Below are 11,655 nucleotides of genomic sequence, written 5' to 3' on the forward strand. Positions count from 1 at the left end.
GCCAAGGTGTGAATGACCACAGGCAGGTCCCGCTCCCGTACCTGGCAGTGGCGTGGCATCACTGTGGCTGTCCCCAAAGATCAGCAGGGTCCCCACCATCTCCCACACGGCCCAGGGCCACGTGGCACCGTCCCCACGGAGCTCACCAGGATGAAGTCGGTCTGGTAGGTGGAGAGCATCAGCACGGAGACGTGGTGCTCGGCCAGCGGCGCGATGACGGAGCGGGCGATCTTGGTGACGCCGGTGGCCTGGCAGCCGGAGGGCGCACAGCCGTTGGAGACGACGCTGAGCACCAACCATGTTGAGTCTGCCACCTGCATGAACTCGGAGGGCGGCAGCTCTGTGTGGGAGAGGGGAAACTGAGGTATGAGATGGGGCTGTGCTGTGTCCCCAAACCTGCCGGGATGCCAGCAAGGGGGGACAGCGGGTACCGGTCTGTGCAAGGCTGGGTGCTGGAGGGGGCAACGGCCTGCTGGGGACAGGGTAAGGACACAGGAGTGGATGCTGAGGGTGGCTGCCTGGGGACAGCAAGGACATTGTGCTCAAGGCACCACAGGGTGTAACACTACGTACATTCCTGCTCTGATGGCAGTGCAGGGTGCTGAGTGCCAGCAATATGGGGAAATGATTTGGTGCTGTCCCCGTGCAGCAAGGGGCAGTGTCAGCTCCACACATGGGACTGGGAATGCTGGTACTAGGGACAAACCTCCCAAATCTGGGATGTGCCTCTCATCCTGCACTTGCAGAGCTGGCTGCAAGTGGGTGCAGCACGCTAAGACCCTGGGGCTGTGCACATCTCCCACCCCATCCTCTGCCCCTGTGTCACAACGGAGGGGACGTGGGACAGCCTCACACAGTGCCCAGCTCTGACAAGCCACAATCCATGAGGCTGGGCCCGTGCTGGCAGGAGGCCAGGGCTGCCTCCCAAAAAGCTGCTGTTGTTGGCAGGGAATGAGTGTGCCGGCCGGTTCCTTCCTGCCCCACACCCGCTCCCCAGGAAGGAACGGATCAGGGCCACGCTGTTCCTTCGACACCCCGTGTTCCCGAGTGGGCACCCCCAGACCTCACTGCCCAGTGCTCAGCAGCAGCCAGGCAGCACCGGGCTGAGACCATCCAGCTCATTGCAGCGATGAGGGAGGAGTGAGGCTGGATCCGGAGTTCTCAAGCCCAGGGTGCTGGCAGCCGCCTGTTCCTGTGCAGGAAGCGCTCCCGAGGACGGGGACCGCGGGGCCGCATCCCCACTTAATGGCTTTTCAACACCCACAGGAACCAGGGGCCACAGCTGGGGCTGTGACCACATGGGTGCCCCCAGATGTGTCCCCACGCCTTGGGGAGCAGCCGGCCCCGGATCCTCGCCCAGCCCCAGTGCCGTGAATTATAACACGGGGGTGCAGCAGGGCCCCACGGGGTGACCCGGGGGTGCTGGCAGCCCCCCAGCCCGGCGCCGTGCAGCGCCTTGCAGCCATTGTTTGCTGCTTCCCGCCTGCCCCTCGGGATCGAGGAGCGTTTGGCCTTAAGGCCCCACATAAAACAATGCGTGGGGATCGGCCCCGGTTCCTCCGGCAGCAGTGGGGAGCTGGGCTGCAGCCGGGTGGGAGCGTCGCACCGTGGCCGAGCTGCTGACCTTTGCTCCTCGGGGCGTGAGCAGGAGATACAGCCCGGCCAGGGGGGTTTGGAGCACAGGATGGGGTCAGGATGTGCCCCCCAGCACAGCCCGTGGGGTCAGACCCCCGCAGCAGGGCTGCACTACATGGGGATATCGCCCAGTGCCACCTTCCAGGGAGAGGGACTGATTTAGAAGGGCTAAAAGACCCCCAGCGTGCCCTGATGGAGGGATATGGGGATACGGGGATATAGGGTTATGGGGACGGGCAGCATTCCCACTCCCCACCCCATCCCACTGCAGAGGCACAGCCGCGTCCCCGTGGCTGCGGGCAGCACCGGAGCAGCCAAACTGGGAGAACCTGAGCAGGGCAGTTCCCTGCTGACCGCAGAGCTCCGAGCATCACGCAGCTGAGGCCGGCCACAACTCGTCGCCGCAGTGGCAATACCTTTGAAGCCCTCCTCGTCCAGCATGATGGTGTAATCCTCGGGGGTCTCGGTCAGGCTGAAGAACTTACACCTGCCGGGACACAACGCGGTGCGGTGGGACCGAGAGGAGGAGGAGGAGGAGGAGGAAGGGGTGAGGAAGGGGAGCGGTACCTGCAGCGCTGCGGCAAGAAGAGCAGTTTGAGCAGCGGGTGGGTGTAGAGCCACAGCCCGCGGCGCGCCAGGGACAGCACCCGAACGCGGTGCTCCAAGATGTGAAGGTCCATGGCGGCCGCGCCGCACCGCGCCGGGGCTCCGTGGGGCTATAAGGGCCGAACGGGACCGGACCGCCCCGTCCCGGCACCGCCCCGGGATGCGGGAGGGGCACCCGCCCGCCCCGCCCCGTCCCGCGACGCTTTGGGGAGCTTTGGTCCCGTATTCAGCCAAGCCGAGGGGGTTCGGGATCCGCGGATTTCAAGGGAGGGGTGGGACGCAGGAACGCGGGTTCTTCCCCGCAGCCGCTCCTTCGTGGAAAGAGGGATTTTGGAAAAGGGGAGTGGAAGTTTTTGCACCATTCCTGCCTGCAGGGAGCACCATTTTGTACGTGGAAAGCAGAGAACTGAGGCTGAGGGGGTGGAGGCGAGGGGAGCCGAGCTGTTCTCGGCTCTGCTGGGAGACGGGCGGCCGGCCGAGAAGCCCCGGGGCTGGAGGTGACCTCCAGGTGCGTCAGCAGAGCTCGGCGTCTCTCATCTGCGCTTCAAACAGCGTTGGCCCCTGGGGCTGGGAGAGGTAGCAAGGTGGGTCACCTCCCTGCTATGTCCCCACCGTGCCCCTTTCCGGGACACTGGGGTGGGACGAGGGACAGCCACGCTGATCACTGCATGGGATGTGCAAGAGTTCTCCTCCATTTATAGGGATGCTGCCACTATTCGATGCCACCTCTGTCCCCACAAGCCACCAACAGGCAGGGAAGTGAGGCCCCAAACCACGCTTTGAGTGGACACAGGGAGCGTGAGCAAGAGCTGGGAAGGGATGTCCCAGCTCTTGAGCCCTGTCATCTCCCCCCATGGCACCCATGAGAGATGTTGAACCCAGGGAGCCGCACACGCTGCGCCTTTACACAATCCTGCTTTATTTCCCCTTTGTACAAAACCACGTTGCCCCGCTGTATTTTACAAAGCCTCCCCCTGCCCACGGCGACGGGGAGGGGGGATAAGAGGGGACCTTGCAGCGGGCAGCACCCCCAGCCCCGGCTCACCTCGGCCCTGCAGGGCACGGGGTCTGCCATCGAATCCCGCTGCCTCCGGTGCGTCCCGCCTGCAGTTCCCAACCTCGGCCCCCAGCCTGCAAGAGTTACTGCCACGGAGGAATAATAAATAGGCTCAGTGAATAGGTAAATTCATACTACATATTGGGCTACAGCTTGATACATCCTCACTAGATAAAGAGGAGGGGAAGGGGGAGCAGCGGCTGCTCCCGACTCCTCACGTACCCCCAGCCCCAAGCAAAGGGGAACTGGGTCTGGGTTTGCCCCGACAGTGTGGGGCGGGCAGGGGATGGGGGGAGGGATGCAGGAGACGTGGGGTGAGGGGATGAGGAGGGGGGCTCGTGCCTGGCCCCTGAGGGGCGGCAGGGGAGCTCGGGTGGCTCAGCCACCCTGTGCCAGGGCTCCCACCGCCGTGGTGCCAGCACCCTGCAGGGCTGGGGACAGCATGGCTGGATGCGTCCCCGTGTCACCGCGCTGGGTTGAGCTCCCACCGGTCACCCCACGGGACCCTAAATGGGCACCCAGACGGTGCCCCCACGGTGCCACACGAGCCCGCTTCGGCAACGTCCTGCTCCCTCCAGCCCCAAGCCCCCGTCGCCAGGCGCCACGAGGGTCCCCTCCCACCCTGGGGTCCCCTCCTGTCCTCGGCCACAGAGGGAACAGCGTCCTGGAGCCCGGGTCCGAACACAGCCCAGCTGAGCCCGGCCGTGGGGCTGTGCCGGCCCTACAAGTACGTGTCCTCGCTCTCCCGTGAGCACAAGCTCTCCTTGGACTGGTGGTGGGGGGAGCTCTGGGGGTGCAGCAGCTCACGGGCAGAGCCGGGAGCCCCGTTGCCCTCAGCCCCGGGGCTGTTGGTGGGACTGCTGGAGGCCTTCTCACGGTTTTTCTCCTTGCTCTTACGGGCCTTGGGCACCGGGGCGGGCCCAGGGGGGACGATGATGGAGGGCACGGGCTCCAGTGCCTTGCGGGTGGGGGGCTCGGCCTCGCTGATGGCCTTGGCACCGTGCAGGCGCGGGGGGGACTTGCACTGCAACTCCCCATGTGTCTCACGCCACTTCTTCAGCTGGATCAGGTGCTCCCTCTCAATCTGCCGCTCTGTCACTGGCAGCTCGATCACCTGCAGGGAGAGAGCTGTGCTGCCAACGTCTTTCCCTCAGTGACAGTGCCACCCCCCTGGAGCAGAGGAACCCCTAAACCCAGGAATGTGGGGGACACGAGCTCTGCCCACCCACGGGCACCCAGCCCCAGCATGGCACTGGGCCCCACGGCACCTCACCTCCTGCACCAGGAAGGTCTCCTGCATGATCTTGGGGCTGAGGGCCCTCAGCCGCTCCATGGTCTCGTACTGGCCCTGGCATGACTTGAGCTTGTCTGAGGAGCCCAGGGTGTGTTTGAGCAGCACCAGGCCCACACGAAAAATGATCTTCACCCCTGCAAGTGGAGAAGTGAGGCAGTGAGTGGCAAGTGGGATGGGAGGATACGGCATGGAGGACACCTGCTCAGCACACGGCCAGCAGGTGCTGCTAGCAGCCAGGCACACGTGAGGATAAACACTGGTATTTGGGACAATACAGCCCATTGGGAGTTTGTTTGTATAAGCACTGATGCAAGTAACTGGAGGGACACCTCCCATCAGCTCAGGCTGCTGAGCCCCACCCAGCCTGGCCTCACCACTAGGGATGGGGAACCCACAGTTTCTCTGGGCAGTCCGAGCCAGAGCCTTACTACTCTCTAAGCAAAAAGCTTCTTCCAAATATCTCCCCCCTTTCAGTTCAAAGCCATTACAATTTGTCCTATCACTTCACTCCCTACAGCCCCTTTAGGTAATCAAGGCCTCAGCAAGGTCTCCCTGGCACCTTTCCTTCTCCAGGTCAAACCACCCCCTAGCAGAGGCTGTCCTGTGCCATATCCCACCCTCAGGAGGACGCAGCCCTTACCTTCACAGAAGAACATGTCCCAGACACGCAGCACGGAGCTCCAGGGCAGCGTGCGAGAGAAGGCGCACATGAACCACTCCGTCATGTACAGGATGGGGTCAATCTTCTGCTTGCTCAGATGCTTGTAGGCCACGGGTGAGACCTTGTGCAGCAGCGAGAAGAGGATCTGCCCGTCCAGCTGGATGGCCTCCTGCAGGGACAGCATTGAATGACCCCAGGCCCTGGCTCAGCCCTGGGATCAGCTTCCCTGTGCCTGGCCCCCGTCCGCCAGGACGACCACTGTTAAATCTGTGCCCCATGGACAACGGCAGCAAAGCTATGCTGAGCTCCGGGTGTGGGAGTGCCCACGCAGCCCTTCTTGCTCTGTGCACGGAGCTGTGGGCCCCTCACTCACCAGCTTCTCGCTGTAGTAGCCGGGGAGGTACTTCTCACAGATCTGCACCAGGCACCAGAACGCTTGCTGCAAGCCAAGGGACAGCAGGTGAGCTGCAGGCACCACCAGGGGACAGCCCTGCAGCCCCGTTTTGCTCCAAGGCCCTGCACAGCTGAGGGCTGTGCTTTGGGGTAATGCAGTGTCATCAGCTGAGCACTGGTGCCAGCAGCAGGTCCCCCCATACCTCGGCTGGCATGTGCATGAGCAGGACAGCAGCAATCGGGGCCTGGGCCTGGCAGTAGCCCTCCTCTGGGCGGTACAGCGTGTAGGCCTTCAGCACCCGAAACAGGTCCTGCTGCCTGCAGGAGGGAGGAGATGTGAAGGGGGGCATCTGGCACAGCCCAGCGTCCTCCCCACAGACCCAAAGTGACACCACGGTGTCAGGTGCAGCTGCTCCACTTACCCGTGGCCTCCGCGTGAGACAAACATCTCGTGGAAGGGGAACTGCCGATGGAGATCCCGCTCGATCACATCCAACCACTTGGGCTCCCCCGGGAGGAGATCCAGCTCCTGGGAGGAGAAGGTTGGGGTGAGGGCACCAACCCAGCAGCAGCCCCATTCCAGCACCAGTGCGGTGTGTATGGAGCTGGAGCCACCCCAAACATCTGCCTCATCAGCTCGTGCTGCTTGGGGCGCTCCTCAGAGCTGCAGGCACAGGAAGGTCCCCAGTCACACTCACATCAAACTTGCCAACATTCTGCTCCAGCTTGACCTTGCTGCCGGAGAGGTACTGCCACGCTCGGCCCCGCAGTGAGGGTGGGATCCCCTTCTGGCACCGCAGCCGGATCTGTGCAGGGAACAAAGCTGTCAGGGGAGCTGCAGAGCAGCAAGGAGCACCAAGAGTCCCAGCGCAAGATGTGGGTCGGGCCAGCACTGCAACCCCCATTCCAGGGGCTGTGTCCTCGTACCGCTGAGGACAGGGTGCCCAGCCACGTGCTGTGCTGACACACCTGGACAGCCCGGGGTCTCCTCAGCCCCTTCTCCCCACCCCTGCTCTCAGCATGCCAGTAAGAGCTGCAGGGAGGCGTCTGGAGCTGGCTGAGGTCATGCAGCCTGCAAACAGCTCTCAACAAGCCTAGCTCTGCCTCAGAGCAACTGGAAAAGCAAATGTCATAGCCAAGCAGGGAGCGGCTGGCTCCTTCCCCACACCACCATGGCCCAGGCAGAGCAGAGGACTCCACAGCCCTACCACGGCCCTGGGGCAGAAGGGGCAGGCTCTGAGCCCCCGAGCTCTGTGCCCAGCCAGCCCCAGGTTTCCTTGGCACCGGCCAGAGCAAAGTCCAGGCTGGGCAGCGTGGGTGCCAGCTCTGCAGCACAGAGCAGACACAATTAACCCTGCAGCTGCCACCTGAAACCAGGCTGCGTCCCTTCCTGCTCCCGTCCTGCTGCAGCCCTGGTGAAGCAGTGCCACGATCTCCCTGTGGTCCCACGAGATGGACACTTGGAGCACAAAGCCCTGCACAGTTCCAACACAATCCCCTTGCCTCACTTCCTCGCTTGGGTGGCACACACCCTGTGCCCGAGCAGTGCCAGGGCTCTGCATGCTGCAGTCAACAGCTCCCTGAGGCACCACAGCCCTGGGCACCGCCTGCCCGCCCAGAGCTCGCTCTCCCTGTTTGCCAGCGTAACTCAGGAGCAAGCACTTACGTTCCCAGCACGGTGCTGACGCCATGCTCCCTCCTGCACCCTCACCACAGCACTGCTTGTTTACCCACTTGGGCCCTGGGAGGGCTTTGTGCTTGCAGGAAACACCATGGGCAATGCCCAAGGCAGCCACGGGCAGCTCAGCCGCTGACAGCTCCTGCTTCACTCCCCTTCCTGCTGGCAAAGCAGCCAGGAAGGAAGCCGCCTTGCTGGGAGCTCAGGCTCAGTTGAGCTGTGCAGCTGGGGCAGGCTGAGCCCTCCGGGCCCCCCCAGCTCCAAATTTTGGTCCTGCCATCACCCCCCACACGCCCTTTGGGAGACCAGGAATGCATACAGGCCGGGGGAGGCCACAAGCAAAGTGTCGCCGGAGCTGCCCATGTGTCTGCACTCCCACGGGCTGGCTGGAAAGGGCAGGGAGCAGCACGCAGCACTGGCACCGCTCAGCTTGGTGGGATCTGAGCCAGGACAGCTCCATTTCAGCATAGTGGAGAAGCACAGGTGCAAATGAGCCATTCGGTTGCAGGGCCTGAGCACAGAGCAGCTCTCTGGAGCAGCCCTCTGAGGCTCTAGGCTCCGACTGTGCTGTAGGACAGAGCGCATGGAGCTCCGTGGGGACCTCCTGGAGCTCAGCCTGAGCACGAGGGAGCTGTCTGCCAGCAGCACAGCTGCCGGGCACTCACCAAAGCCAGGAAAGCACACAGAGAGCAGCGCACAGCACGGGCAGAAACAAAGCGCCTGCCTGCTGCGTCCCCAGAAGCTCTCAGCAACCCTTTGCAAGCAGCCAAGAAGCAGACGAGGGATTCCTCTGTGGGTCACCAGGCACAGAGCGGCGCCCAGGGAGTGCCACAGATGGCTCCAAGTAGGGGCATGGCACGTCAGGGTTATGCCACCCTCCAGCCCTCCCCACCTCTGTCAGAGGCACGGCAGCACCCCGGGGCTGCGTTCCATCCCTGCTCCATTCACACCCTCAGGAGGTCGGGGAGCACCAAAGCAGTCCTGCACGGACTGAGCCTCCTGCCCAGCCCCAGCTCACAGGCTGCATCCCGCACATCAGCCTCCACCATTTCCTACCCATGGCCTTTTTTGTTGTTTTGTTTTCAGCCTGCAAGATGCTCAGAGCAGAAGTTTCCATGACCTAACAATTCCCATGGCTGCACACAGGCAGCCAAGCCAGCTCTGGGAAGCTGCAGCCCGGCAGGGAGCAGCCGTGAGCAGCAGCAGCCGGGCTGGAAGGGGAACAGCCCACCTGAGCCAACAGCATCACCCAAGGGCAACACAACTGTGGGGACCTGCTACGTGTGGGATGCACTGAAGTCTCACTGGGATGCTGCTGCACGCAGCTATCCCTCCCTGCTTCATGGAGACAGCAGGCAGGCACTCACCTTCTTGTGCTTTTTGGCCATCCACTTGTCCCAGTTGTTGAGCATGTCCAGCCACTTGGACTCACGCTGCCGCAGCACCTCCAGGGGAACCTCCTCCAGTCTGCGGGGCAAAGGGACATCAGAATAACTGCAAGCTCTGTACCCAACATCCCAGAGGCCACCCGTCCCCAGGCTCCCACAGAGGAGCAGAATGTTTTCCTGCAGTGCTTAGCTTTGATGGATAACCCCAAGGGGCTGCCTGCCAGTGTTTCTGTGCTAGCACAGCCCCTCTGCGGGGTCAGCTTGTCCCTGCAGGGTCTGTCTGGTGCCACATCTCTGGGCAGCCCCATCCCGGTGGTGCCCCATGAGGTCCCACCCAGGGTCAGATGGGGCCAAGCACAATCGTTTCTGTGCAGCCTTCAATCAGCTCCAAAGGGCTCTGCCAGCACGGGGACCATCGGCACGGGGTCAGGCAGCTCCGATGTGGGGAGCTGGGGCTCAGAGAGGCGTGGGAAGCAGGAGGGATGCTGGATGCCGGGCTGGCCCATTGCCTGCTGGAGCCATGCCAGCACGGCTGGGAGCCGTTAGCAGCCGACAGCAAGCCGGCAGCGGGCGACACGCAGGGACGGGTGCCACGGGGACAGCCGCGGGATGACAGCTCGGCCCTTCCCGGCGTCTCTACTGCCGGAACGCTCCGGGAGGGTGCAGCCGCAGCAGCTTTGCGGCCCGTCCTGGATGGATGCCGCCCGACGGGACCGTCCGGAGTACCGGAGAACGGACGGACGGACACAGCCGGCGTCCCGCAGCTGACACCCGCCCCGGGCACGCAGCCCTAACGCTGACCGCCGGCCCAACGTCCGCACCGGGAGCGCCTCAAGAAGCGACGGCCGGGAATCGCCGTCCCGTCCCGATCCGTCGCACCACGGGGCCGCCACCCGCAGCGCCGCGCCCCGGGCCGTGCCTGCCGTTCCCGCCGGGCGGTGCCGCTCCGCCACAACGGAGGGACCGGGAGCCGCGGGGTTCCCGCAGAAGCCGCCTCATCCCCGGCGGCGAACGGCGGGCAGAGCCGCAGGCCTCGGAGGGCGGAAGGAGAAGGGAGGCCCGGGCCGGGCGGCGGCGGCGGGAGGAGGGCCGGGAGCAGCGGGGAGCGGCCGGGCGGATCTCCGAGCGGATCTCCCAGCGGGTTCCCCCGCGCTCTCCCTCCGCTCAGCCCCGTTCCCCCCCGCCCGGCCCCACTCACGCTCCCTCGGCGCTGCGGCTGCCCACGATGAAGCCGAACTTATCGACGCGGCGCTCCTCGGGGCCGCCGTTCACCTCCGAGTCGGAGCCCAGCGAGCTGAGCTCGTCGCCGCCCGCCTCCGCCAGGCTTTCGCGGGTGCCCGCCAAACCCCGGGCGCTGCCGGGCGAGCCGGGCCCGCCGCCCCCGCGGCTCTTGGCCATGGCGGCGGCTCAGCGGCGGCGCGGCCGCTCCTCCATGCCGCGGCCACGGCGGCGGCCACGCCCCTCGCAGCCCGCCACGCCCCGACGCAGCCACGCTATTGGGTGAGACGAGGGGGAGGAGGCGGGAGAAGCGGCTCGACCAATCGGAGGGAAGTGCGGACGCGAGGGCTCGCCCACCCGGAGAAGGGATTGGATGAGAGGCGCGGGAGAGCTGTCAGTCAGAGCGCCGCCCTCCTCCTCCGGGCCCGGTAGTGGCAGAGAGAGGGGCGGGGCGTGCGGGGCAGCGGTGGGGGGCTGGGGGCATCGGGGGAGGGCTGGGGGTACTGGGATGGGGCAATGAGAGTCGTCTGGATGGGACTGGAGGCACTGGAACAGGAGCGGGGGGGAATAGGGTGGTACTGGAAGAGCATGGGGCCATTAGGGCTGAACTGGGGGCACTGGAACAAAGCTGGGGGCGCTGAGATTTGAACGTGAGCCACGGGGCGTGCACGAGGGAGAGGAGGACTGAGGGCAGGGGGCTGGAAGCACTGGGACAGGACTGGACCCTGGCTGAGCCAACCCTGGCTACATCGGGTCAGTGCTGAGCCCACAGGCACTGCAGTGCTACCCCATACTGGGGCACTGGGTCCACTCCAGGAGCTCCAGGACTCCACCATCCCCTGGCCAGCATAGAAGGGCTGTGCTCACAGCCTCCCAGCACAACCGCTGTCCCACCCCAGAGTAGCTACCAGCACCTTGTGCAGGTAGAATGGGCAGGGCTAAAAATAAAGCCCAGTGAGTGCAGCAGGGCCCAGCCCAGCCCTGGGTGACACTGGGGAACTGCCCCAGCTCATGCTGGGCCACACCTGCAGCCCCCAGCCCTGCAGCCCAACCCTTCTCTCACCGTGAGCCAGAGCAGCGCCGCCTCCAACCAGCGCTTGATTTCCTCCTAACAGCAAAAAAAGAAAAAGTAGAGATTTGTTCATGAGGACCCTTCACAGAAGGGGACAAATCACCAAAGAACCCAGCACAGAGCTCAGCACACCAAACCCTTTCCAGATTTTTCTGGCACGCTGCACCACAGGTCCTTCCCACCAAAGTGGCAGGCTCTGATAGCAGTTGTTTTGTAGGCAAGATACACGCGGACAGACTGCTACAACGTTTATCTGTGCTATTTAGATTGGCTCACTGCTGGCAGGGCTCCATGCGAGCTATTTCCAGCGCTTCAGCACAGAGCCTGCGGCGGGTTTTCCTGCCGGAGCTCAGCCCTGCCAGGCTTGTAACCGGGGCTTGGTGCTGCTGGAGGCTGGGAATGTCATCTGAGCAGCAGCGTGCAGCCCAGCCATCGAGGAAAGCACAGCAGGGAGGAGCAGGTTCTTGCACAACGCCGTTGGCACCAATTGCCAGAGAGAGAAGAGCTGGGTGACCTTAAATGCAGTCCCATGATGCTCAGGTCCTGTGCAGGATGCAGAAATGAGACTTCTCCATTTTGAAGCTTTCTTTGCAGTTTCTATCAGCTGTGGGAAACACCGCTCACTGGCTAGCTGTGTGCATGCTGCTTTCAGC

General features: G+C 64.1%; 2 protein-coding genes across 2 annotated transcripts in view; both read right to left on the bottom strand.

Moving 5' to 3' along the window:
* Nucleotides 1-2,375, bottom strand: part of CASTOR1 (cytosolic arginine sensor for mTORC1 subunit 1) — a 4,222-nt gene extending 1,847 nt beyond the window's left edge. The window contains exons 1-4 of the mRNA XM_048964271.1: nucleotides 2,203-2,375; nucleotides 2,052-2,122; nucleotides 147-340; nucleotides 1-41 (exon numbers count right to left, since the gene is read on the bottom strand). The exon at nucleotides 1-41 is cut by the window's left edge and continues 92 nt beyond it. Coding sequence (XP_048820228.1) covers nucleotides 1-41; nucleotides 147-340; nucleotides 2,052-2,122; nucleotides 2,203-2,315 — 419 coding nt within the window. The 5' untranslated portion in view covers nucleotides 2,316-2,375. The remainder of the gene's footprint in view (nucleotides 42-146; nucleotides 341-2,051; nucleotides 2,123-2,202) is intronic.
* A 765-nt stretch (nucleotides 2,376-3,140) lies between these two features.
* Nucleotides 3,141-10,148, bottom strand: TBC1D10A (TBC1 domain family member 10A). Its single transcript, XM_048964270.1, has 9 exons — nucleotides 9,911-10,148; nucleotides 8,692-8,791; nucleotides 6,345-6,452; nucleotides 6,069-6,175; nucleotides 5,850-5,964; nucleotides 5,627-5,692; nucleotides 5,233-5,422; nucleotides 4,572-4,726; nucleotides 3,141-4,412 (listed from the first exon to the last, which is right to left on the bottom strand). The coding sequence occupies exons 1-9, from the start codon at nucleotides 10,108-10,110 to the stop codon at nucleotides 4,020-4,022; spliced, it is 1,434 nt and encodes a 477-aa protein (XP_048820227.1). The 5' UTR covers nucleotides 10,111-10,148; the 3' UTR covers nucleotides 3,141-4,019.
* Between the last annotated feature and the right edge of the window lie 1,507 nt (nucleotides 10,149-11,655).

This window comes from Lagopus muta, chromosome 17, assembly GCF_023343835.1.
Source record: "Lagopus muta isolate bLagMut1 chromosome 17, bLagMut1 primary, whole genome shotgun sequence".
Classification (NCBI taxonomy): Eukaryota; Metazoa; Chordata; class Aves; order Galliformes; family Phasianidae; genus Lagopus; species Lagopus muta.